At 50.1% G+C, this 26,851-nt stretch overlaps 1 protein-coding gene across 1 annotated transcript; it reads left to right on the top strand.

Moving 5' to 3' along the window:
* Window positions 1-4,439: 4,439 nt before the first annotated feature.
* SEM1 (SEM1 26S proteasome complex subunit) lies at window positions 4,440-13,142 on the top strand. Its single transcript, XM_036760845.1, has 3 exons — window positions 4,440-4,551; window positions 8,742-8,835; window positions 12,729-13,142. Exons 1-3 carry the CDS (start codon window positions 4,476-4,478, stop codon window positions 12,769-12,771), a joined length of 213 nt encoding a protein of 70 aa, XP_036616740.1. The 5' UTR covers window positions 4,440-4,475; the 3' UTR covers window positions 12,772-13,142.
* The last annotated feature ends 13,709 nt before the right edge of the window (window positions 13,143-26,851 follow it).

Raw genomic sequence — 26,851 nt, 5'->3', positions numbered from 1 at the left:
TCTTTTTAAATATATTTTATCGATGCCTTTTGTTTTCATGTCGCTCATTCCCCATAAGATTAAACCCTTCCTTGTGACAAAGAAAAACAATTAAGCAGCGGGAGGCGGCAAAGCCCTTTGTCTGACTTATACAGCATTCTGTCCAAGGAGTAACCCACCTCTCCACCACTACCTCTCCACCACGATGGAGGAGGTGCATTTCATTCTCTCTCCTCCTGGCCCTTAGCTGGATTTTCCATTGCTCAGAGTTCACTTCCTTTTCACAATCTTTCCATTTACGTGGTTGTCAGTCTACGTATATTGTTCTCTCGGCTGAGCTTAAAAATCTTCCCATATTTCTTTAAATTCCTCACATGCACCATTTAATACTGCATGAGAATATTCTGTTACATTCCTATACCAGGGTTCTGCAATTGATGGGTACCTACTTTATTTCCAATTCTTTATTATCACAAAGAGTGCTGGTATGAATATTTGGGTATCCTCAGAGGTTTTTTAAAGACTCTGAAACTGGTTTTAAATCAGTGCTTAAAAAAAGAATTCTCTTGGCACTATTATTATAGGGGGCTAGAATCAGGTAACATAAGAATTTAAACATTTCTTCATCTTACCATCATTTAATACTTTTCAGCAAAAAGAACAAATGTTGTATAATTGTAATGATAATCAATTATTATTTCAGTTGTAACAACTAAAATATCTTGGGTTTTCCCTGAGTCACTGGGGTAAGAACTCCTTATTCAACATAGATTCAGACACAAAAATATGGATAGCAGCTTTCTATGGTGGAAAAGAACTGGAAACTGAGGGGATGCCCATCAATTGGGGAATGGCAGAACATGTGATGGTCTATGAATGTGATGGAGTACCACCTTACCATTGTAAGACATTATGTAGGGGCTGATTTCAGAGAAACTTTGGAAGACCCCTAGGAACTGATGCAGGGTGAAGTGGTCAGAACCAAGAGAATCATATGCAGCAACACTGCGAATACAAGCAACTTGGAAGGATATAAGAACTTGACCAACTCAATGACCATCAACGATCCTAGAAGACCCAGGATGAAACATCTGTCCACCTCTGGACAGAGAAGGGATGGACTCAGGGTCTGGAGAGAGACAGGCATCTGGGGACACAACCAATACATGAATTTATTGTGCTTATTTTTGTTTTCAGTGGGGGTGGGGGGCACAGAAAAGTGAAGTCTAATTTTAAAAAGAATGAGGTGGTGAGCTAGGAATCAGTCCAACTTGGCCCTGAGCATTAAGGCTGTAAAAAGAGATACCACTGGCCGTTTCGTTTCTTGACCTGCTTTGTTGGTGATGTATAGACAAAGCCCAAGCAACTGTGATAGATCAAGCAATGAGCAAAACCACCAAAGTCCTCAGATCTCTGTGTCTGTGTGCAAATTGTGAAGCAAATGGCGTTAAGAAATGGTAGCACCCTAGATCTTCCTGGAACTGCATTCTTGCTCATCCTTCATCCCGATGGAGCCAACTGAAAGAAAAAAGTAACATTACCGAGATGGGATTGAAGTTGAAAAAATAAAAGTCAAGGGCTTTTAAGTGGAAATGGTCTTTTTTTTTTTTTGAAGAGGGTTCCTGATTTCTGCTGCCAGTGGCAGCGTTCTAGGGCCCCCCGGGCTGGAGCTCCAGAGAGGCTCTCATCTCGGGACTCCTCTTTCATGCCTCCAGCCAGGGCCCTCCCTCCACAGCTCGGTCTGTTTCCTCCTCTTCGCTCCCAGTACAGGCAGCATCCCCAAAGTCTCTGAGCATTTGATTTGGGTATGCGTTGTTTCTCCCAACGGGGTAGGCTTAGGTTCGAGGCTCGGCAGAGAGGCGTTTAAATGCCAGGGGGGTGGCTTTTCAAAGGGCAGTGAGGGGCGCAGGCACGGCTGGGCTTAAGTTAACGGCGACCTTTAAGGTTCACAAGGCACTTTACAAAGAGTATCTCATTCGATCCTCTCAACGACTCTGGGAGAGAGATGTTAGATGAGAAGACTCATGCAGACAGCTGGGTGCCACAATGGATAGAGCGTAGGGTCTGGAATCAGGAAAACCTGAGTTCAAATGCAGCCTCAGACACTCATGAGCTGTGTGACCCTGGGCAAGTCGCTTCACCCTTCTTGGCTCAGTTTCCTCGTCTGTAAAATGAGCAGGAGAAGGAAATGGCGAACCCCTCCAGGATCCCTGCAAGCAAACCCCAAATGGGGTCACAAAGAGTTAGACACGACTGAAGTGACTGAGCAACCACAAAAGTGACAGGGTCATGTAGCTAACAAGTGTCAGAGGCCAAATTTGAATTCAGGTCTTCCTGACTCCAGGCCCTAGCTGCCAGAGAGACCATCTGCCTGCCTCTCAAGTGATGGGTCCAAGTACTCTCTCTTACACACACACACACACACACACACACACACACACACACACACACGCCAAACAGCAGTGCAGTCCCCCAGGACAGTTGGGTGGGAAAGCCTGGAGTCCAACAACTGGTTGGGGAGATAAATGTCTCGTCCAAGCAATGGCCCAGATTGCCGCATGGTTCAGGTACAACACACAAGAAGTCAACAGAAGGGAGACTAACTCAGTGGATTGGCAGGGCAGTCATCACTTAAGATGGTGCACACAAAAGAGATCAGATTGGAGCAGGCACAGGTCAAGTCTGTGTGTGTGTGTGTTGGGGGGGAGGGGCAGCTTGCCACTCTCACTGTCCATTCACCCACCCAATCTTTATCTCTGGGCTGCTGAGTGTGAATGTGGATTGTGTAACTCTGAAGTTGGACCACCTCTTGGGCAGCGGAAGGAAACGCACATGAAGGAAGCACACTTCTTCTACATTCTTGGCTTCTTCAATTGGCCCAGCACGACTTCACAAATCTGTTTCCCTAAATTTCTGAAGCAGCTCAAGAACCACCAACTCGGACGAGTAGCTCTATAGAATACCATTTCGCATTTTCAACAATTACATTGAGCTTAATTGTCTTACATTTGTGTCCACCGATTTTTTTTAAGTGAAAACAAAGTCTTTCAGTACAGAAAGAGATTTTTAGGCAGTCTGGGGCCAAAAATTGTCCAAAAAAAAAAAAAGACAACAGAGACAGTTTAAATAGTTGGAATAATTTAGGACAAGCCAAAATCCATCCATCTATCCATCCATCCATCCATCTATTTACTTATTCATCTATCTATCCATCCATGCATCCACCATCCAGCCACCTATCTGTCCATGTATTTCATCTATCTATCCATCCACACATCCATCATCCATCTTTCCATCCACCCACCCATCCATCCACACATTCATCTATACACCTATCCATCCATCCATCTATCCATCTACTCACATATTCATCTATCTATCCATCCACGCACCCATCTTCCACCGATCCACCCATCCATCCGTCCATCCACCCACCCATGGGCGGCCCTTCCTGTCCTCACTATAACCTTTAGGTCTTTGAAGACCCCTGGAGCTCTCAGGTGGAACATTCTGCACGTTTCCCATTGGGGGACCCAGGCCTGCACTGGTCCTGGCGTTGGTGGGGGGCATTGCCAAAGGACGCATGCAGACCCCTCCCCCCCTGGTGAGAAGCTGCCCCACACGTGGGCCAGGGGAAACGTTCTCATCCTCTCCAAAGCCCCTTCCAGGGTGGGGGGCAGCCCCTGGGGGGCCCAGCACGGGCTGGCAGAGCTCCAACGCGGGCATCGCTGGGCGCCCACGCCCGGCACACAGGTGGGTTACTTTGTAACCAGCTACGGTTACTCTGCATCCAAGCCACAGGGGTTTATTCCGCCCGATTCTGCCCGGCCCCGAGGCCGCAGATAAAGGGAGCAGGTGGCAGAGCCCAGGCCCCGCACCGGGGTTCAAATCCAGCCTCCGCCACTTCCCCGCGGTGCGGCCCCGGAAACTCTTTGTTCCTCAGTTTCCCCCAGGATAAAGTGGTATTACAGGGAAACTGATGATCCATGGAAGGTGCTTTGCAAACCTTGGGGCAGTGAGGGGATTCTAGCCATTATGGACGAGTGGGATTCAGCCCTGCCCCCAAGGAACTCCCACTCTGCCGTACGGCGGGTACGCCCAGGAGCACTCGCCCCAGAGAATCGGGGCGGGCTTCCCGGAGACCGAGGGGTAGGGGGCGGGGGCGGAAAGAGGAGACGAAGGGCCCGAGCTGCGTACTGCGCACGCGCACGGCAGCGGCCGCCCTACGGCCGCCGTCTCCCTGCCCAGGCGAGGCTCGCCTCGTGACGTCACACGCGGCGCAGTCTCCCCCGCGCGAGGGACGCCGGGAGGGCGTTCCTCTCTCCCTTCCACCCATACCTCGAGCTCGGCCCCTGCTTCTCGCCCTCCGAGCCCGGCCGCTCCTGCGCACGCATGCGCGCTGACGCCGCGTCTCCGGTCAGGCTCCGCCCCCCCGCTCCCGGCCTGCTCCGCGCGGTGCAGGCGCAGGCGCAGTGGGGGCAGCGTCGGCAGTCATCATGTCGGAAAAGAAGCAGCCGGTGGACCTGGGGCTCTTGGAGGAGGACGACGAGTTCGAGGAGTTCCCGGCCGAAGGTGAGTGGGCCAGACCCGACCCTGACGGCGGTCATCCGGCCGCCCCGCGGGGCCCCCAGCCCGATGGGCCCGTACACACGCTAGGCGCTCCCCGAGGGCCAGTGTAGACCCTTCTCCGCACGGATTAGGCGCCTGCGGTGTGCCGCGGGGCCCTGGCTTGGAAGGCTTCCTGGAGAAGGCGGCCTTTCAGCTGGCACTTGGAGGGGCTCGGCGCTCCCGGCGTGGGGCACGGTCGGCGCAAGTGCGCTCACTGGCTGACCACGGGTCCCCCCGCCCCCACCCTTTTACAGAGCCTGGAGTCCACAGGACCTGAGTTCCAATTCAGCCGCAGATATGGACTGTGTGATGCTGGGCCAGTGGCGTCCCCTCTGCCGGCCTCAGTGTTCTCCTCTGTAAAAGGGGGCTTCGCTGAACTGACTGTGAATTGCAGGCTTTGTAGTCGCTGAGGAGCTTTGGTAGAGAGCCCTGCCCCCCTCGCCGCCCCATACGGAAGACTCAGACAAAACCAGCCATCAATGAGCATTTATTAGGCGCCTAGAACTACATCCCTGGGCCCCCAGAGGCGATTCTGCGGAGGGGCTCGGGTTCGAGTGTAGGTGTGTACGCGCACTGACTCTCACGCTCTCCCTCCCCCCCCCCCCGCCCCCTTGCCTCTGTCTCTTGGTGATATTATTTAGGGAATCAGTATAAAAACGGTCACGTAGGGCCGATGAAATAAGATGCCCAGCACACAGTAGGCGCTGCATTAGTGCTGCTAGGTTCCAGAGTCCCGAGGCCAGTCACTTCAGCGGACTGGTCTCTGGAGTTTGCAGACCCCAGTCAGGTCAAGGCAGCAAGCACTTATTGAGCACTTTCTGTGTGCTGGGCCCAGGGACCTGTCCTCGAGGAGCCACCACGCGCTTTGTGCAGATGAAATCCTGTCAGCTCGTGGGGTTCTGAGAGAAGGTGGGTTTTAGGGAGACCCCCAGGCCCGGGCACAGCTCGTGCGGGCCCCCCACCAGCGGAGGTAGCCTCCCTTGCTGGCTGTGGGTAGACTCTGGGCCTGGAGCCAGGGGAGGTTTGCTGCTGGGCAGGGCTGGCCGGAGGGAGAGCGAGGAAACGAAGGCCAGAGGACCACCTGGGGAGCTGGGACCACTGGGGCTCCCGGCCTCAGCCTGAGAACTCACGGAGGAAACGGTGAGGTCCTTATGGGGAGAGCTGGGCTTTCGCGTCGTTCTGTGTGTTTGGCTTCATCCAGTTCACCTCTCTCTGAGCAGGGGTCCATGGGATTCCCCAGGCTGCCGCAGGGGTCGAGGCCCCCGATCTGGGGCACACTGGCGGTGACTTCACTGAGGGGATGAAGCTCAGCTCGTGGCCGCACCGAGGTCTGATGGGGGCTCTGCCGACGTTCTTCACTGAAGACCCCCGCCCTGCCTACCTGTCCTGCCACTGAGGCCCTGATTCAGTCACTAACCATGCGGCCTCACGGTTCTGGTTTAGCGGGAGGCCAGACTTTGGACTCTGTGGCTCCAGTGCCCCTTTACCTGCTGCCGCCTCCGCATTCCCCTTTCTGATGCGCTCCATCCTCAGGAACAACAAAAGGATTGTTGCTCAGTTTTCCTGGAGCCTTTTGTGAAATGACCAGAACCGCAGGGGAGCCTAGAAAAGCGCCCGTGTTTGGTTTATGGAAAAGGATGCATTTCCCATGTTATGGCCTAGATCACGAGCGTAGATCCCTGCAGGCAGAAGGGCAGTAGAGGGGGACAGATCCCTCCTTGTGATAGGCAGCTTTCCCTGGTCTGGACGGCATTGGAGATGAGGTCTCCAAGGTGTGACCTGATTTGTTTGGGGTTTTGAAGTGGACTTTGTGTTTAGGATGGAAGATTGGGTTTTGTTTTTGTTTGTTTTTCCTACCGTGGAAAGGAGGCCTTGCCTTGGGATCCCGGCTGCCAGGAGGCAGGAAGTTTGTGGAGTCTAATAGTATACAGATGGTGATTTCAGCCCCAGTCAGTGACAAAGACCTGATGAGTGCACATTTTGTCTTCAGAGCGCTCTGTGGGTTTGCCAGAATCTGGAAGGAATCTTGTGTTAGTGGGCTCTGCATTCTAATGGAGTGTGGCCTGTCCTGTCCGATCTAGAGGCTTACAGCATGGTACTTCTTCAAAAATCTGGGCCCAGGTACCCAATGTAAATGGAAAAAAAATGCCTCAAGTTTCCCAAGTGTTAAAATTCCAGTCGTTGTAGGCTTAGTACACAGACAGTAAGAAATTCTAACTTATGCTTGTACCCTCATTGCTAGTCACTCCCCTTGTTCTCAGGTTGAAATGGTTCCCAGTATCCTGCCTTACTGTTACTAGCGGAATCATTCTGACTCGGGAATTTTCAAATACAAGTTGGGGCTGGGCTGGTTTTAGTTCAGTTTTATATGTAAACTTTATTTTTTAAAGGGATTTTCATTCCTCCTTTGTCTATATGTTGAGTAGGTTTCCTGCTGCCTCCCTCCTAGAGAGCTATCCTTTATAACGAAGAATTCTTTTTATTTTTAAAAGAGAGAAAAAAATTTAGTAAACCCAGAACATCCAGGAGAGGTCTAAGGTTGAGGAAGAAAGGTAGAAAGACAAAAACTTTGGATCAGACAAAGGAAATGTGAACTTGAACATAAGTGGAGGGCTTGTGGACGCAGGGAAGGAAGACCCAGATCCTCCTTCAGGGGCTGTGTGATGCAGGCAGCTCCTCGGTGAGATCTCCGACGGCAATCCTGAAAACTCACTGTGGAAATGTGGCTGTTCTGTGGGCGATTTCAGAATCTAAGCTGTGGATTGAGAAGCTAGCCAGAGAGTGTCTTTGGGGAGATACAGAAGAGGCCTCGAATTACTAACTCGTCAGCCTGGGCATCTGGAGCGAGCTCCGGGGCCGAATCTCCCTGCCTGCTAAATGCCTTCTAAAGCTGCCTCTTCTCCCAGCTTCCGGGTCCAGGTTCAGAATCTCAAGCCTTCCTAGAGCCTGTGTCCAGGGCCCCTGACGCTTCCTTTGTGGCTGGGGCAGGCCCCGCTCCCAGAGAGCTTACCTCCTCCCAGAGTGATTCCATCCTTTCTGGAGCCCCAAAAATGATCTCCCTGCCTGGGGGCCCCCTTCAGATCCCCCCTCCAGGGTAAAGTGCCATCTGCCTAGCCAGGTGTCCTAGGCCTCCTGCCTTGGCCCTCCCTTGCCTGAACGTTCTCCTAGGCTGCCTCCCACCCTTGGGGGCGCAGGCAATCAGGAATGGCCTCAGTGCTTTCCTTCATCATAGGAACCGGAACAGACCTTGGTTAGAGGAGGTGAGCCCTGCCTTTCCCTTGGCCTCTGTGCCTGGGGGACCTGGCCAGCCAGGCTGTTGCTATCTTAATGCCCTTCAGAGCCCCTCCGGGCCCCAGGAGCTCGTGCATCTTTCTGCCCCACAATCATTGAAAGTCCAGGTGAGGCAGTCGGCCAGGTGAGGTGGCAAGTGCACCTGGCTTGGAATCCAGACGGCCTGGCTTGGAGCACACCTCAAGGCACCCTGGGCCAGGCGCTGCACTTCTCTGGGCTTTGGTGTCTTCATCTGTAAAACCAGCACAGTAATAGAACCTGCTTCCCAAGATGGTTTTAAGAATCAGGGGCAATGATTTCTAAAGCACTTTGGGAGCCCCGTTGTATTACATTCATGTGAGCAGCTGCTGCCACGGCTCTGCCCTTGGGTACCCCTTTTTGCCTTCCCCTCTCCCCCCAGAGACTGACCCAGGCCTGGTTCCTGTGTAAGGTTCCCTCCTAAATTTATGATCTCACTTCTTGTGACCCTAGAAACAAGGTGGCTGCTCTGATGCTGAGCACCCCCACAGGGACTACCCTCAGAAGATGCCCCTTTGGTCTGCCCCAGGGCAGAGCAGGGCAAGGTATGGCCCCATAGCCAACCCCCCCTGACCCACCTGAGCACAGCAGCATCCAGTTGTTTATGGCCCTTTCCCAGGAGTACCTCCAAGCAGAGCCCCTGTAAGGTGCAGAGCCTCTATAAGGTGCAGAGCCCCTGTAAGGTGGTCCTTTCCAAAGCCAGGTTGCTCTTCCGCTTCTTCAGATGTTTTCTATAGCCAGGATATTGGATATTTTGGTAACATCAGCTTGAACTTTCCTCGCGTTCTGTCTTTATGGAACTCATAAATGTCAGCTTCTCAGGCCTCATCTGGTTCTCTTTTCAGACTGGGCTGGTTTAGATGAAGACGAGGATGCACATGTTTGGGAAGATAATTGGGATGATGACAACGTGGAAGATGACTTCTCCAATCAGTTACGGTAATTTGGGGGCCAGATTTAAATGCTCGGCATGGGCTGTAAGCTCGTGATGGCGGCTCAAGGCACTGCCGGATCCTGTTGAAAATCAGCTTCCCCCAATCAAAAGCAGGATGACTGCCAGGCTCTGCTTCTTGTCAGGGATGAGCCCTGGAATGCTTCCGTCCTCCCCTGCCCAGTAGGGGAGACTGGAAAGAAACGGGACAGCCATGTCTGGGCCTTGTCCCCCCCCACCACCCCCCAGGCTGGGCATCTTTGGCTTGGGATGTGGTGTTTTGAGCCTGTCAGTGCTAGTTTTCTGCCAGTGGTGCTTATTGATTACCTGAAATCCTGTGGGACCAGAGCCCTTTGGCATCTTAAGGGGGGCCGTGTTCTCGCCCCTCATGCCAAGCCAGGAATCCTCCCGGTAGCGGCCCATCTCTCAGCCATCCAGGCCACTGTGGCGGGGCTTGGCGCAGTGAGCCACAGCTGTCTCTTGTCATCTCTACCCATCGGTCCCCATCTTACAATGCACCCCTGATTCTCCCATTGGGAGGGGCTGGGAGAAGGGCTCTTAGAGCCCGTACCCAGAGTAGGAAGAGCCTGAGAAGGCACCAGCCTGGGCTGGACAGAAGTGAGCCACTGGGGAGTGCCATGGTTAGCAAGGGGAGGGGTCTGGATGCGAGAAAGCCCATTGAGGCTGTGGCCGTGGTGTGGCCTATCAGTAGCAGGGCCACAGGGAGCCGGGAGGGTGGGGCTGTGGGGCTTGGTCCAAAGAAACCATGGTCAGGAGCCAGGCTGGCTAACAGGCCAGGCTTAGGAGGGGAGGTTGGGAGGCTGGGCTGGGCTTGGGAGCTCAACTTTCACTATCTCTGAGATTATGGTGTGTGTGGTGGGCACAGTGGAGCTGGGAGGAGGAGCCGAGGAACAATGAGGGCCAGGAACAGCTGGCACCTTAGGGAGGAGGTCATGGGATTTGGCTGCCCAGGCACCAGTGATCTCTAAAAGCAGGTCAGTAGGCAGGCACGGGGAGAATCCAGCCAGCCCCCGAGGAAGGACACAGGCCTCGGGTGGACAGCAGAAGGGTGGCATGAGAGTGCAGGATGACCACAGCAGGCTGAGGCGGTGGTAGAGGCAAGAAATGTGACTGGGCTGGGGCCCTGGCACCACTTTGGTCACCTGGCACTGCGCCAGCAGCCTTCCCCCATCCCCTCCTGTCACCCCTTCAAGGCCATTTCCGTTGTGGTCCATGCTCTCTCTGTCCAGTGCTCTGAGAATTCTCTCCAGTCCTTTTGTGCTCTTTGTTTCTGAGCATTTCTGGGCTTCTTCCTGGGAGCCTGTCCTAGGGTTTTCACTGGGCATTTGGCTAAGTGGCAGGGCCTGGAGTCGAGAAGACCTGAGTTCATCTCTCACCCTAGACTCTTAGTAGCTGTTTGACCTTCAGCAAGTCCTTCCCTCATCCGTAAACAAGGGTAATGATAGCACCAACACTTCACTGGCTTTTTGTGAGGACCAAGCGCAAGAACATTTGTAAAGCTCTTAGCGTGGTGCCCAGCATGCGATAGGTGCTTAGTAAGTGCGTGTTTTCTTCCTTCCTTCTTTCCTTCTTCCCTCCCCCCTCCCTCCTTTCCTTCCTTCCTTCTTTTCTTCTTCCCTTCCTTTCCTCCTTTCCTTCCCTCTTTCCCTCCTTCCTTCCCTCCTCCCTCCCTTCTTTCCTTCTTCCCTCCTCCCTCCCTCCTTTCCTTCCTTCCTTCTTTTCTTCTTCCCTTCCTTCCCTCCCTCCCTCCCTTCTTTCCTTCTTCCCTCTTTCCCTCCTTCCTTCCTTCCCTCCCTCCCTCCCTTCTTTCTTTCTTTCCTTCCTCCCTCCCTTCTTTCCTTCCTTCCTCCCTTTCTCCCCTCCCTCCCTTCCCTCCCTCCTTCCTTCTTTCCTCTCTCCTTCCCTTCCTTTACCCCCTTCCTTCCCTCTTTCCCTCCTTCCATCCTTCCCTCCCTCCCTCCTTTTCTCTCTCTGTCTCTCCCTCCCCCCCTCTTCCCCTCCCCTCCTATCCTCCCTCCCTCCTTGTCATCTGTTACTTGCTGAGTCCCATGGGTAACCAAGACACATGGTCCAGATGAAAATTTCTCAGTGCCATCCCCTGCACAGCCTCTTTCCTTTTTTCTGGCTCTTGATCTCATTGCAAAAAGAGAGGAAAACACTTGGCTCCCCAGGGCCTTTTGCCTCTGTCCCCGACATGGAGCTGCTGTGACAGCCCCAATTTCATTTACTTTCACACATATCGGTGACCAGGCCATGGAACACTGAAAAAGGTTACAGTCTCTTCCAATGAAGAGTCACTGGGTCTGAGGAGACGTGCTGGCCCTTCCCTGTGGCCACCCCTGCGTTGTCTGCTGCCTCCAAGCCGTGTAGGGGGCCGCTTGCTAGCGAGAGGGGTTTTCTTCCTTCGTCACCGTCCCTTGGTGTGTCTCTGAGCCCTCTTCCTCACAGGGATCCAGGCCTCGTCATCAGTGAATCTGTCAGAGAGGGAGCAGAGCCGGCCTCCCTCTCCAAGACATTTGGCTTCCACAGGGGAGGGCCTCCTCCACCCTTTCTCTCCTCTTCCTCACTTTTCTTATTTGTGAAAGAAAATATGATGATTCCAAGAAAGTGTTTCATTCCTCTTCATTCTCACCAAATTCCTTGTAGAAATGTAGCTTGATGGCCATAAGGTGGCCTTTGGGGACCTTTAGGTGGCCTCTTAGTGACATTGCTCCAGTGGTGCTGCCAAGCCAGAGCAGCTGACTCAGGACTGTGGCTGCCCCCAGGCCCCCCCCCCCCCCCCCCCCCGCTCCTGTTTGAGGCTCCCGCCCCGCCCCCCCCCCCCCAAAAAAAAAATATGTGCAGAGCCTGGACTCATCCAGTGGCTTCACACTGGACGATGTCTCCCAAATCTGGGGCCTAGTCATGCTTTCAGTTTTCGTGAAAGGGGATGGGAGAGCCCTTGAAATAGGGCCTTTTGAGTGGGTCCTCGGTCTGGATTGGGCCCTAGAGGCAGCTGTGGGATGAAACTCAGTAGGGGCAATTAGGAGACCACCAATTCATATTCTGTATGCCATCTTGTGCTTCTGTTTGCTTTGTTCCACACTGCCTGAGTTTGCCCCCGCCTGGCAGCCCAGTTCCTTTCGTTTCCCAGAAGAGGAGGGAGGGATTCGGTGACCACCCCAGGACCTGGCCCACCTTGGGATGCACCTCACCGGCTCCTTGATGGGGACGTTGGTTTTAAGTTAAATATCAACATCTTGAATGTAGGGTGGAGATACCTTGGTGCAGGAAGCCGCTATGTACAGACTCTTAAGCCATGAGGCTTCTCTGTGTTTTAATGAGGTGAGCATGCAGCGTCCTACAAAAGCCCATCCCTTGTGTTTCTTTGGTTTCCTGGTTGGTGGGAGCAGTGAAGCCTGGCACGCAAGTATGGACGACCAAGGTGTGGCCTCGGCTTTCCGTTTTCAAGAAGGCTGCACGGCTCTAGCATGAGAAACCTGAGGAGTCTTGAAGCAGAGTGTTTTGAAGTTGAAATATAGTTTTAGTCTTAAAAGCCAGCTTAGGAGCAGAGAGTAGGGGTCTTGAAACTAGTGTGGGGATCCTAGCATCTTTGAGAAAGCCAAGGACCAGAGAGGTTGTGTTTTGACCTCAGCTGCGTCCCAAGCAGACGCCAGAGCCAGGATCAGGACCGGCCCTTTAACTTGTATTTGGAAGACATTTCATTAAAATTCTGAGAACTGCCATGGAAGGATCTTGGGGGGGGGGGGGGTCCTTCCTTTGACCTTCCTCCATTTGGGGGGTTTCATTTGTTGACCTTCTACTAATGACATTCAGGGCCCAGCCCATCTTTGTGTGTCTCAGACATGTTGGTGACGATCTCCTTTTGGTTTTTATCCAGAGCTGAACTGGAGAAACACGGATACAAGATGGAGACCTCATAGCAGCGCCCTGAGCCAGGGGAGATGGAGGAGTGTTGGATAGAACTGTCGGCAACACCTGGAGGAGAGGGAGGGAGGGAGGCGAATAACAATAAATTGTTTGATCCCACCTTGTGGTCCTCTGTTCAGGAGGTGGTGTTTCCACATCATCAGTGGTTTGCCATTCCGTATGGCCAGCATTCTTCTCACGCTCTAAGGTTTGGGAAATTAAATTTTAAACTAGAGGGATTTTCCTTTGGCATAAGACTTTAGAAACCAACTTCTCTAGAGCCTGATGGGTTTGTTTGTTTTTTTTTAAACCAAGGGGCCTTTCCCCAATTTAGGTGTGGGGATTTATTCAGTAAGCCATATTAAAAATGCTTTCAAGTTTTTGAGCCTGTTTTGGTCCCTTCGTCTTCATGTCTGCCGTTACAGGGCTGGGGGAGGCCCTGAATGGAGGTGGCGCCACGGGACATGGGGTCAGCCCTGGATCTGTTTGTGGGGTCAGGCCACCTCTGCTTTGGGCCTCCCTTTCCTCATCTAGGCAGTGAAAAGGCTGGACTAGACCCCGCCCCCATCCCTTCCAGCTCCACACACACAACACTCTTTGAGTGGGTGGGTGGAGGGGCAGGCAGGTTGGGGCATAGGCCGTAGGAGGGGAGACTCCTTCAGAAATATAAAAATATCATCCTCTACGGGGCGGCAGCTGGAGCCCCTTTGCTGCCTGCCTTGTTCTGTAAGGATTGTGATGCACTTGCTTTCGAATTTTAAAACAAAATGGCAGGTTTTGCATAACTGCCCCCCCCCCCCAAAAAAAAAGGTAAATATAGCCTTGTGATAGTGGATATGGCCATAGTGTGCCAGTATCGGGGTCATCATCTTCTAGAACAGCTGAACCAGTGTGCTAGCCCACCAGCCATGTACTGGCATCTCTGTCTTCCCGTAGCCATCACAGCGTGGACTCTGCATCTTTTACTGTCTTGGCCCATCAGATGGGCGGAACCTACCACCTCAGTCTTATGTGTGCGCTGCGCTCAGTGATAAGGTGTGGGCCATACTCTGACCGCTTGTGTCTTGGGTGGTGACTCTTGGTCTTGTCATTCTATCGATTTCTAGTTTTTAGACATCAGGCTGTTGTGACCACAGTCTCACTGGCTGGCTTCCCATATCCAACCGTGTCCTAAATGGGTGGTCCTGCTGCCTCAGGTGGACGATACCATGACCTCCTGTGTCTCCTAGACCACTTTGGGACTTGCACACTGCTGGGAAGTTTTCCCTAAATTCTCATTCTGCCCCGTTGGGCCAAGCAGAGCAAGCCTAATTCCCCCACACCCACCACCCCATCCTTCTCGAAGGGGACCCTGCAGATACTAGAAGAGAGCCTGGCCTTGGCCCAGACTGGCTGTCCTCCCTCTTTGGATGCTCTCCAGCTCCTCAGTCACCCGTCATCTGTGAAGGGCCCTGCTGGGGGTCCCTCTGGGAACTGACCTCATCAGAAAGCAGACCCCCCCTGTGCCTCCTTCCTAGAGTAGGGTGGCCAGCACAGCACCAAACTTCAGCCGTGCCCCTGACCCCCAGGGCCTGGCCCAGAGCAGCCACCTCCTCCGCTCCTGGCAACTGATGTTGTCTAACCCAGAAAGAGCCCAGTTGGAAAATGGTAGCAGTGCCTTCTTGGCAGCTATGACTTGAGCTATGGGCCTGCAGGAACTGCAGCTGTTTTCTGAGGCTCCTGCCTAACCATGCCAGCTCAGAAGCTGGCTCCTTGAACCCCTGTGTAAATAAGGCTTTCAGTTAATGCCCAGGACATTTTATCATCTAATGTGGCCCAGCCTCTAGCCTGCCCTCTGCCTAGCTCTGGGCCATCTACTGTGTTATGTAGCCCAGAGCCCCAAGGTACCCCCTGGAGACCCTCTAAGGACCAGGAGTGTTCCGGCGTCCGAATCACTGCATGATGATCTAGCTCTTTCACAAAAATACTAAGGCTTCATCAAATGCTGCCCTGAAATCAAGGTGCAGTGGAAGGAGCCCCAACCCTGGCGCTACTGGAACTGAGTTCAGATCCTGACTCTGACTCAATGCAGGGTGAGGGGGCTAGAAGATGTAAGGTCCTTCCTAGATCTGTGTCTCAATCTTTAGCATTTCCCTCATCTGCCAATTCAGTCTTATTCCCCCTTTTAGCTATTTAGCTTTCCATGAGTGTTCTGAGGTCATTTGTTAGAGGCGCAGGGGTGTAGGTGCCAGATCTGAAAACGTAAAGCCTGGGCCCAAATCCCAGCTGCCCTCCCCTTCTTACCGACATGCCCTGGGGTAGTCATTTCCAAGGAGATATGCTCTACAAAATTACTCTGCTACAAAAAAAGTGGGGAAGGGAAAGGGAGCAAGCACACCAGGAAGCATCTTTGATATGCCAGGCACTGTGCTCCAAATATCTCGTTTGGTGGCAGTTAGTACTTGAGAACCTTTAGAAACAGACTGGGTGAGGTAGAAGGGAGAACATGGGGGATGGAGGTGGTCTCGCTTGGTGTCATATACTGCTGGATTCCTGTCACCTTGCTCTCTGTTATAGCACAATTCCTCCAGCTCCTTGCGTTGATTTTCACATCTGTCAAATGGGCACCTGCCCTTTCCCGTCTTCCCAGGGCTGCTGGGAAAAGCGGGCAAAGGTGGGAAGGACCATGTGCCCACTAGGTCTGCTGTGGCCAGGATTTTGGGGAGTCCTTTTTTTCTCCCTGTTCACAGACATGAACTCTCGAGGTATTGGATGTGGGGAAGGAAATGATGGGGTGTTGGGACCTGGACCCCTAAAAGGAAAAGAACATGCCTTTGGAAGTAACCCAGTCCCTGAATTTTCCCATACACTTCAGCAGCCCAGCTCACTGGCCATCTGGCCCAGCCCAGCCCACCTAGATCGCCTAATTAGCTACTTGACATGCCTTTCACTGTCTCACTTCACCCATCCCAGGCCACTCACCGCTCCTTAATCCAATCCAGACCCTTTCACCATCCCTTTTGTAGATGAGCGCCCTTCTTGTCCCCATTAAGCTGCAGGTTCACTAGGAACCCTGTGCGTCTATTAGCTACTATAAACTACCCCTCACCTGGAAGAAGGTTTGAGTGTGTGAATTCTTTCCAGGAGGATACTGCCCTGTACCTTGACCTTTCAGGGTTCCCAGCAATCCCAAACTGCCTCAGAAAAAGTCTCATTCAAATGGCATCAGACACACACCCACACACCCCTCTCTGTAGAAGAGAGAAAGCGTCCTCCTCCATCTCTTCTTTGGGGCCGGCCCACATTTTATAATTTTGCTATATTCATCTTTGACCTGCGATGGTTTTTCCGTTTTCATGTTGTGGTGGTTGTATACATCATTTTCCTGGCTCTGCCGTCAGTTTCATGCTTCTCTGTATCCATCGTGCTCAGTCCTCACAGCCGGGCAATGATACTATGTTACATTCCTGTGCCTCCTGCATTTAGCTGCTTCCCACCCCTCCCCCACAGTGGGCATCTGGTTCTTCACTGTCACAAAAATGTGTTGCTATCAATACTTTGGTGGATATGGAGCCTTCTTTTATCAACGACATTGTAGCATATGCCAAGCAGTGGAATCTCTGAGTCAGTGGGTATGGATATTTTAGTTACTCACTTTCGAAATCCCACACTGCTTTCCAGAATGGTTATACTGTTTCACAGATCCACCAACAATGTTAGTATGCCTAGCTCCTTACAATCCGTACAACATTGACTCTTCCCATCTTTGGACTATTTTGGAGGGGGGAAGGAAGGACAATTTGCTGGGTATAAGATGAAACTTCAGTTTTGTTTTAATTTGCCTTTCTCTTTTTATTAGTGATTTGGAGCATTTTTTCATGTGACTGTTAATAGTTTGCAATTCTCTTGGGAAGTTTGTTCAAACCCTTTGACCATTCTCTTTCTGCCCCACTTCCCACTCCCATGGCAAATACCAAGGCTGGAATCCATAGGCACTTTTCCATCCAATCACATCTGCCCAACTCCCTCCTTCCACATTGCAACACTATTGCTCGATCCCTTTTACTTACAGATTTTCCTTTTCCTCTAAATATCCAATTTCCCTTTTGTAGTCAGACAACTGAGAAACTCCATGAGTGCGTTAAAGCATACACAAGGCAGTAGGAAAAACAAAGCCCAAAGACCCAAACCTCACAAGAAACACTCCCAGGAGTTTTGAGGAGACAAGTCCTAACACGATTCCCTCCATTTGGGAACTTCAGGGATAGAGTGAATCAGAACATTGGTGGTTCTTTGTGCTGAAGACAGTAATTCCGGGTTATTATGTGTGTAGCTGGTTCTGAGTCCCTTTGGGAATTCAAGTATTGTGTGGTGATGGGTTGAGGGATGGAGAGTAGGCAGGCAGCCATGCTCCGCTAAGAACTATACAGCACTCCGGGATCTGTTTTCTTTCAGGAGAATGATTGGCTGCCAGTGGGGGTGGGAAGAAGACTCTCCTACCGTTCATCTCTGGCTGTGAAAGATAAAACTGGAAGGTGGGACCCACAAGCCTTCTCTAGTATCCTCCTAACTTACTGCCAATGGAAGCCTGTTTCTTTCACAAACCTTGCATTGGAAGAGGTTCTCATTCTTTGAGATCAAACGGAGCTACAGGGCAGGACAATGGACAAATGGGAGCCTTGGATTCAATCCCAGCTCTGCCACTGTGGGGCTGTGTGTGTGAGACCCTGGGCAAGTCACTATATTTCTCACCTGCTTAGTTCACTGATCTGTAAAATAGGGCTGTATTTGGTGACTTTTAACCCATGTTTCTATGTAACTTATATAAGTTTTCAATGTACCCGCTATCAAAAACCAAAGAAGGCAACAGCAATGTATTTCTTTGCATGCATCCAATTCCATCAGGCTCAGCAGGTGATAGCAGCAGTTCAACAGCACCAGTTCAACAGACTAGACTGAGTTTTAACCTGAAGCAGACACTTGGCCAGGTCTAGGAGGGGGAGGCATCATTGGAAGGATGGAAGGGAAGGAGGGAGAGATAAAGGAAGGAAAGGAGGAAGGCAACATTTATTAAGTGCTACTATGTGCCAGCCACTGTATTAAGTGTTTTATAAATATCATCTCATTGCATCCTGACACTAACCCTGGGCTGCTGTTGTTCAATCATGTCCAATTCTTCATGACCTTGTTTTTGTGGCAAAGATACTGGAGTGGTTTGCCATCTTCTTCTCCAGCTCATCTTATAGATGAAGAAACTGAGGCAGACAGGATGAAGTGACTTGACCAGGGTCACACAGCTGGTAAGTGTCTGAGTCTAGTTTTGAACTTGGGAAGATGAGCCTTCCTGATTCCAGGTCTGAATATTAATGATCTCCCCACAAAACAATGAGAAGAGAAGGAGACCACATGCCCCTCAATGGATTGCTAGCTAAACAAGGGACAGAGGCAATTATGAAAGATAAAATTGAGAACTTCGATTTTGTGACATTGAAAAGCTTTTGCACAGACAGAAGTAAATGCACCTGGGACAAGGGAAGAAGCTGATGGGGAAAAAAATATGTGTCAAATAGCTCCAACAGGGGTCTGGTATCCAAGAGATATATGATGTGCCCTGCACTCTTGCCCCGGCCTGTGGTAAGTTCAGCCACGTGCCTCAGTCTAGTCCTCTGTAAAAGGAACATAATGACCCTTGCCTCATTCACCCCCACGTTCTTATGAGCAGCCTCTAAGCCAGAGGATGTGAAATGTGTCAGGCCTGGGGCACTCTTGGATACTGTCCATGCCTGTCCAGCGTGTTGCTGCCTCATCAGCAGAGTGGAACAAGACAGTTGTGTGGATGCTCTGAGAGGAGGCCACCCCCAAAAAGCTCCAGCTGGGATAAGCATCGATAATCTAGTACCCCCACTAAGAATAGGAGCCCCTTCAAAGGCTCCTGTTTACTCATGAAGACATTGTTCACCCTTCATTTTTGAAGAGGACCAATGATATCATAGGGTGATGTCTTGACTCGAATATGAATTGGATTTCAGGGAGGCAGAGCTGCACAAAGTCATCAGCCTCACTCTCTCCTCCAGTTATTGAAGACCAGTAGCAGGACAAAAGTCAGGATGACTGGCAATGGCTTTCGATGCAGTGGATGACCTTGACATTTTCCATTTCTGATGAAGCTCTAAGCACTCTACAATGTCTGCTTCACAGCCTTTCAAACAAATTGTCCTGATGTGCCCATTCCACCAGGGGAATTCCCATCCCCTCTCCCAACTCACTGATGGATTGGAGACCTGTTAGTTACCTTCAACTTGCTTTAGCCCGTTTGTTGACATGGTTTACCAGCATGTGGCCACCAGCATGTGTCACATGCTACAGCTTCTTGCAGCCACAGGTGAGAGTTGGGTGAAGGTGGACATCAAAGGTGGATGAGCAACCCTCACGCCATAGGTGCTAGTCCTCCCTGAATGCCCATACTCTGTCATGAAGACGTGCTAGTGACATAGCCCCAGATGTTTGAATCCACTATTACATTTGAGTGATGAAGCTTCAAGAGCCAGTAGAAGAGAAGTATTATTCCCATTTGCCCCACTGACAAGCTGAGACCAGAGGAGCTAACTGCCTTGTAGTGACTTTGAGAACGAGCAGCTAACCAGCCCCAAATTGGCTTCAGGATTTGAGATTCAAACCTTGTGCTATGACCAATGGACCAGAAGCAGGCTTCCGTAGACTTCAGCTTGGCCTTGAACCAAGAAGCCAAATTATGAGGGAGGGAGATGCTATCAGGGGCCCACTGGAGGAGCTCCTGGCAGAGGTCACCTTCTTGACCAAGTCTGATTGTCCATGTGCTCAGCGGCACCTCCCCGACATTGCTGGTGCTGGGGCACTGGCTCAGCCACCAACTTCACAGGCTACCTTTGGTCTGAGCAAAATCTAAACCGTAACAAAACCCAGTCCAATGTCCACTTCAACTCTATTGCACATAATACGCCAGTATGATTGCCTCCAGTTTCTCCTCCCTTTCAGGTAGCTTGGTGGAGCAAGGGATGAAGCCCTGGGTCTAGAGTCAGGAAGACCTGCATTCAAATTTGACCTCAAGTTCTCACCAAATGTGTGACCCTGGACAAGTCACTTAACCTTTATCAGCCTCGGTTTTCTAAATTGCAAAATGGGAATAATCATGGCAACTATTTCATGCCTTAAACGAGGTAATATCTGTGAATGCTTGGCACAGTGCCAGGCATATAGTACTCACTTAATAAGTGCTTCCTCCCTTTCTCTCCCCACTCCATCTGGATGGCATCCTACAGGGGGAAGTGGCTGCCCTTGGGCTGGTGATGGCCACTGAGCCTCAAGAGGGTGGAAGGGATGCTTCCTCCCCCTCCACAGATAACCAGATGCAGCTGAGAAGAGGCCACTCTGGTCAGGACAGCCAGGCTGAAGTCCTAGGGGAAATACGCAGAAGATGCACAATGGGGGTTATTTCCACTTGATGCCAGAAGAGTGTTCTATGAATAAAAGCAGTTCCAAGTCAGAAGCCAGAGCCCCCTCCCCATAGGACCCCCTTCTCCTCAGGGATGGTGCACAGGGAACAGTCAAGCTTGGTGGCCTTTGAGGCCCCTCACATTCTGGTGGAGATTCCGTTGGAACCCTTCCTAGAAGAACATCCACTGAGAGTGAAATTCCCATAGATGTTGAAGTCATCAGGATGTGCTCTGAGCAGCAGTCATCCAGACCATCTGTATTCCACAGTAAGGCCAAACAATTTGTCCATGTAACATGACCTAAAACCAGATCCACAAAGTAGATGAGAAAGCGACAAGCCCAAGATGTCAGCCCCTGAGCACTCAACAATGATTGCTGGGAAAACTAGAATGCTGTTTGGTGGGCCTGGGAGCAGCTGGGGTGGAGAATGGTGGTCACTTACTCATTGAATACCAAATGGGCTGGCTGCCTTTCTGGCCCCTACGGAGAGGATGGTGCTGGCTTGATTACCCCGAGGCAGGGCCGGGGTGGGGGGTGGCTGTGCGCCAGGGACTTTGGGAGCTAGAGCAGCAAGAGAGCCCTGGTGGAGTCCTTGGAGTACTACTGGTGCTTGTCCATCCAAGCCCCTAGAGGAGTGGAAGGCCCTCAGTCCTAGAGAAGGGAGGGCCACAGGCATGGGAGGGCAAGGGCCTGAGCTGTCTCCAGTTCAGCTAGCTGCTTAGGGCTCCACATGCTGACCAGGTCAGGAAATGGCTAGGGAGGGGCGGGGCACGGTGAGACTGAGCTCCAAGGCCTCAGTGACCTTGTCTATCCATGCAGAATATTTCCAGTGCCCCACTGGGAGGGTGGGTGCTCTTCTTGGTATGGCTGCCCCCACCAATGATGCAGGACAAAAACCTATCTATATCTCCTTGTCCTTGGTGGTTCTTCCTCATGTCCTGCCCTAAGTTCATCCATCATGATACAGGTCTTCTTTGCAGCTTTCCCTGGGGCATCTGTGGGCTGCCCACTAGAATCCTCTCTTACACTATGTGACTGGCCATCTTGGGTGACTTTTGTGCCTCCTGCAGACTTCCTCATGTCTAGTGTGGCAGCTGGCTCATACTCACCATGCAGCTCTCCATTACCTCTCAAGTGACCTGAACTCCATTTCTTTGGTGACTGTTGGGCTCTATGACTCACTGCCCCGTCATATCACTGGAAGGTCATGAGTAATAAGAAGAAAGCCCCCTGCTTTTGCAGGGGAAAATTAGGGTCATTCAAAGAACAGTTCAATTTTCTAAAGATTGTTCAGCCATTCCTGCTCAGCTGGGGACCTGGCTCATTGTCTAAGTGTAGGATCTGTCCAAGATGTATGTCCAGATGGACAAGGTCTCTGGGTTGTACATTCAACTGTGTGTCATGTTCTGGACAATAGGCATCCTTGGTCTTTCCTCTATGGATAGCTCAAAAAAAAAGTCTTCCTCAGTTTCCTTCGGAAGGCTTTTCAGTGTTCCAGGACAAGATACTTTCAGCACTATGTCCATTAGTCCAGAAGAAGCATCTGGGAGACCCTATTGCCTTGATCCATCATCTCTCCACAGTTTAGATTCTGCAGTGGCCATCCTCCATTCTGGTGGCAGGCATCTGAGCAAGTGGACATCCATCCCCTTGGTTTATGCCCTTGTTGGTATTAATAAACAGAGGCTTGTCAAAAAAAAGTGACCTTCACTGTTAGAGCTTTCTCATGGAATCGATTGGGATGCATGGCTGGGAGACTGTTGGAGCAGAGCCTTTCAGATGACTTGAGAAAAGATTCCTCAGCACCCTCAGATGATGTCAGCTCCAGAATCTATTTCCTCTGTGTATTTTTTCTACAATCCAGCTGGGTTCTCTGTCTGTTTTCTTCAGTGATATTTCCCCTCCCTCACAGAGTACATCTGGGACGATGATGTTAGTGGTGGTCTTCACTATTCTTGATGGTGAAAAGAGTTTGCCATCAAAATCTCGACAGATCTTTTCCACTTTTTCCCATCTTTTATTGTCTTTCCTGTTGCATTCTTAAATGCCCTCAAGATGATTTTCTTTAGTTGGATCTCACACAAAACTTTCCCTAAATAGACTTTTCCCTCCACTGGTTCTCGATGATTTGTGAGGTAACATTGCATGTAATCTCCCACTATCCTTCTCCATAAGATTTAACAAATGAGTTTATATTCTAAATTGGTGTTGCCTTTGGCTGCCATATGTCTCCACTTGGCAAGGAGATCAACTGTTCGCTGGCTAAGACACTTATTAGATTCTTTTAGTCTTCTCATTATGGGGATTGATTTACATCAAAATTGTTATAATTGGTATTAATGTCCATTCTGCTGCCCATTTCCCATTTTTCATTATTAATAGCTTGTTTAAATTGGTGGTATTTAATTGCATGCCATATATTTTTCTAAAATATTTTTTGCCATTTTCTATTTCCATTAATTTTGATCTTTCCTCTTAAAAGTCAGTGGTCTGACCATACACAGGGCTGATTTTAGAATGATTCCCACATAAGTAAAGAATTGTTTCCTGTCTCAAAACATAATCAGTTTCATTTTTGTTGTTAATGCCATTACATGGTGCTCACCAGGCCAATTCCTTTCTTGAAGAAAGCATTAATCATGACCATGGGAACGAGGCTTCTGCATAATCTACAAGCTTTTGGCTTCTCTCATTTCTTACTTTTGAAGTATATTTCTGCAGATCTTTTCCCCTCTCCTCCTCTCTGCCCACCTTGGCACAGAAGTCACTGGGTATCAAAGTATTTGTTGGTTCCTTTCTTGCATTCCTCACTGACTGTCACTACCTCTTCATCTTCAACAGACACTGCTGCCTAAACTAAATTATTTTCATGGTTTTCTTTTTGTGAATACTTCCCGTGGGCACAACAATTCAAGATGACTGAATGTCCCAGAAGATAAGGTTTCTCATTGCCTCTCAACAATAATTCTATCCTGCCACTAACCATGAATGGTCTGAGGCTTCCCATCCAGAAGTTTCCTGAACTCACTAACACTTGTACATCTGGACTAAGGGCTAAAACTTACTCACATTTCACATCATGTCCCACAATAAATTCCAATGGAGCAACCATCTTAATTTTTTTCTAAATAGTAAAAAAAAATGAGAATATTTCACCACTGTGGAGAGAAGGAATAATACTCTTTGCCCTTCATTCTCTGGAAGATATCATAAAGGAAAAGCCCATAAATTAAAATAAAATGGCTTTTGTGTGACAAAAAGGAATACATCCAAAAATAAGAAAAAAATCCAAGCAGCTTAGACAAGTCTAATATGCTCATGCTAGGAGAAGTTGGCACAAAATCATTTATTTTCCAACACGTAAATGACCAAAGGCTACGACAACATATTTCTTAAAGGAAAAAACAAAGCATTGATAACTACCTGAAAGTACTCAAGCTTGTCAAAGTTGGAGTAGTGGAAAGGTAGGCACACTTATACTTTATTGGTGGAGCTGCAAATCAGGATGACCATTTTGGAAAGCAATTTGGAATTTTGCAAATATGGTGGTTAAAAGGCTTATATCCCAGAAGAGTCATTGATAAAAAGAGAGTCCATCTATCCACCAAAAGCTTGAGAGCAGTACTGGACTGGGTAATGGCTAAATAAATTGGGATACGTGAGTGTGATGGAATAGTCCTATGCAGAAAGGTATAACAATTATAATGATTAGCGTGTATACAGGGCTTTCAGGCTCACAAAGTGCTTTATAAATATTTGCTCCTTTGATCCGCACAATAACCCCAGGAGATAGGTGATACTGTTACCTCCATTTGCAGACGAGTAAACTGAGGCAAACCGGGTGAAGTGACTTGCCCAGGGTCGCACAGCTAGTAAAGGTCTGAGACCAGATTTGAACTCCTGGCCCTTCGTTCTAGACATTGTGGTGCCCTCTAGCTCGCCTCTTATGATGAATACCTATAATTATGAGACGACTTAGACAATCTGATGCAGCATGAAGGAACCAGAGCCAAGAAAACAATATAAACAAGGACTGCAACAATGTAGACAGAGGGCACAAAGCGATGATAAGAGAAAGTTGTGAAATCGCGCGGAGCAAGCGTGGCCCCAAAGGCAGCGGAAGAGAAGACGTGCCCGGGCCTCCTCTGGGCAGAGCAGGAGCGTCGGGCCCTGCCCCTGCCACTGCCCCGGGGCACCACGGCTCCGTTCAGACTTCGATACCTCGGCCAGCTACGCTGAGGTTTTCTCTTCTTCTTTCTCTTCTTCCTTTTCCTTAAAAATGTTCTTTCTGATATGATTTCAGAAAAACCTGGAAAGACTTCCACTAACTGATACTGAGTGAAGTGAACAGAATCAGGAGAAAGCTGTGCATAGTAACAGCATTAATACGATGGAGAATTATGAATGACTTAGCTCTTCTCAGCAGTGCAATGATCCAAGACAATCCCGAAGGACTCATGATGAAGCAGACTATCCACCTCCACAGAAAGAACTCAGATTGACGGAATACAAACTGAAGCAGGCTATTTTTCACTTTCTTTCAATTTTTTCTTCTCAGTCTTCTTGTACAAAATGACTAATATGGAAATGTTTTACATAATTGCACGAGTACAACCTGTATCTGATCGCTTGCTATCTCAGGGAGCAGGGAGGCATAGAATTTGGAACTCAAAAGTTTAAAATATTAAGAAAAAATTTTCTTAAAGTCAAAAAAGGAAAAGAAAAGCCCTGGTTGTTTTGTCAGCATACACATTTGGTGGGTTTTTTAGAAGTCTCTAAGTAACCACTGTGCGCACCCGTGTATAATCACAGGCCCATTTGGGGGGTTGTTTTGTTCATTTTGGTTTTCCTTCATTTGTTTTTTGCTTTTAGCTCAGCGTTTGCGTACCTGGACTGGCCTAAAGAAGAAATGGACTATTAACCACTATCTCGTGCCCCAATATGATGGCACAAACAAGTGATCCATGTGAAGAGGGGAAAGAGGTCACTGGGTGTGGGGGGCGGGCAGCCTCATGCACGAGGTGGACAGTGGAGGGAATCATCTTGCCCCCAGCATGCAGCTAAGAATGTGCACAGGCTGGGGGTGGGGGGAGGGCAACCTTCTTAAAATGGATGCTTTGTATTGGAAAGTTGTGAGATATGTTTGGATAAACAGAGGGCAGCTCGATTGTGGAAAGCCTTGAATGCCATGCAGAAAAGTTTAGGTTCCATCTTGGGCTCCGGGAGCCCAGGGTCCTTAGACAAGCATGGCAGTGGTGTGCAGTGTTAGCTAGAGAGAAAAGTCCGAAGTCAGGGCCAGTCAAGAGGCAGCAAAGAGCGTGGGAGCCATGCAGATAGCAGAGGCCTCTTACTATACTGTGGGAGGGAAGAGAGAGCAAAGAGTACACCGTAATGGAGAATGGGGCATTACTGACAGAAATAGAATTGTGGTGCAGTTGGGGAGAGGGGAGGATGATGAGATGAAGCAGTAGATGGAAGGGCTTCCCCAAGGTCATGGATGAGCATGGGCTTCAGGAAGGCCTCCAGCAACAGCACTGGGGGCCACTGAACAATGAGCTCGCATCTCTGAGCACAGGGAAATGGGCCTGGAGCAGAGAGGAGGAAGAGCCACTCTGAGGGCTTGTGACCAGCTCACTCACACCAAAGCTGAGGCCTGAGAACTGGCCCATGTCTTGTCTGTGGCAAAGACCACTTCCAACAACATGGAACCTTTGCCTCTGTGGAAGGATTCCTTTCCAAAGTCTATGTCCTGCAGTGTTTCTGTGCTTGGGCTCCTCATTCTGTGGGATGTCACGTGGAGAAAGGGCCCCTCCAAACCAGACCCTCCCCTCACCAGGGGGACTAAGCCTGATGTGGCCTCAGGCAGAGTGTCTACACCCTGGTGACCCAGAGACTCACAACATTTCTGATGGGTGCATAATGCTCATGCCAAGAGCAAACACTAGGAGACTAAAGATGATTGAAAACCAGTCTTCTCCAAAAGGAAACTTCTCCAGGTTTCTCCCACCCAGTTGCACCTTCTCTGTGCCTAGGCTGGTACTGGCCTCAGAGCTCTGGATAACACCTGGACTTGGGTCCTGGATGGGGCAGTGAACAAGGGTCAATGCCAACATCAAGATGAGAAGAGGGAAGTCCCTTTCATAGCCACTGAATTTCACCTCTTCCTCCTGCCTCCCCCATTTCCCCAGGGACACCTCCCTCTCAACAATCTAATTGAAAATCCTAATTGACTCCGAGCCCATTTCCTTTCCTGGAATTCCATTAGGGTGGCCATGAGTGACTCAAGACAGCCAACACTTGTTAATGGAATCCCTGGGACTCTCTTATAAAGCAGAAAGGCCAAGCTTGCTGGCCTGGGCTGCTGACTGACTGCCTGAGCTCTCATCTGCACAAAGAATTGGCCAGGGAGCCATTAAGAATTCCCAGCAGGGCAGCATTGCAAATTATTGACTGAGTGACATGCACCAGTAGAAATGCTGCTGGGGAATGCCCACCCATTTGGCATCTCTCCTGGTGCCTTGGGATGGTTATTCCTGAGTAGCTAGACTCCTCTCCTCTGGGACCTGTCAAGGTGACATGTACCTGCCCTTAAGTGTCTGGTGGACAGGGAAGAGGCAATGTCAACCAGCCAATGAAATATTC

Source organism: Trichosurus vulpecula, chromosome 5 (genome assembly GCF_011100635.1).
Source record: "Trichosurus vulpecula isolate mTriVul1 chromosome 5, mTriVul1.pri, whole genome shotgun sequence".
NCBI classification, from domain to species: domain Eukaryota; kingdom Metazoa; phylum Chordata; class Mammalia; order Diprotodontia; family Phalangeridae; genus Trichosurus; species Trichosurus vulpecula.
This window is presented reverse-complemented; position numbering and strand designations above follow the sequence as displayed.

What these genes read in the sequence shown, in the direction of transcription:
- SEM1 (XM_036760845.1), top strand. Translation starts at nt 4,476, where the DNA reads ATGTCGGAAAAGAAGCAGCCGGTGGACCTGGGGCTCTTGGAGGAGGAC. An exon ending in CGAGGAGTTCCCGGCCGAAG is followed by an intron (nt 4,552 to 8,741) that starts GTGAGTGGGCCA and finishes TTCTCTTTTCAG; the next exon opens with ACTGGGCTGGTTTAGATGAA. An exon ending in GACTTCTCCAATCAGTTACG is followed by an intron (nt 8,836 to 12,728) that starts GTAATTTGGGGG and finishes GTTTTTATCCAG; the next exon opens with AGCTGAACTGGAGAAACACG.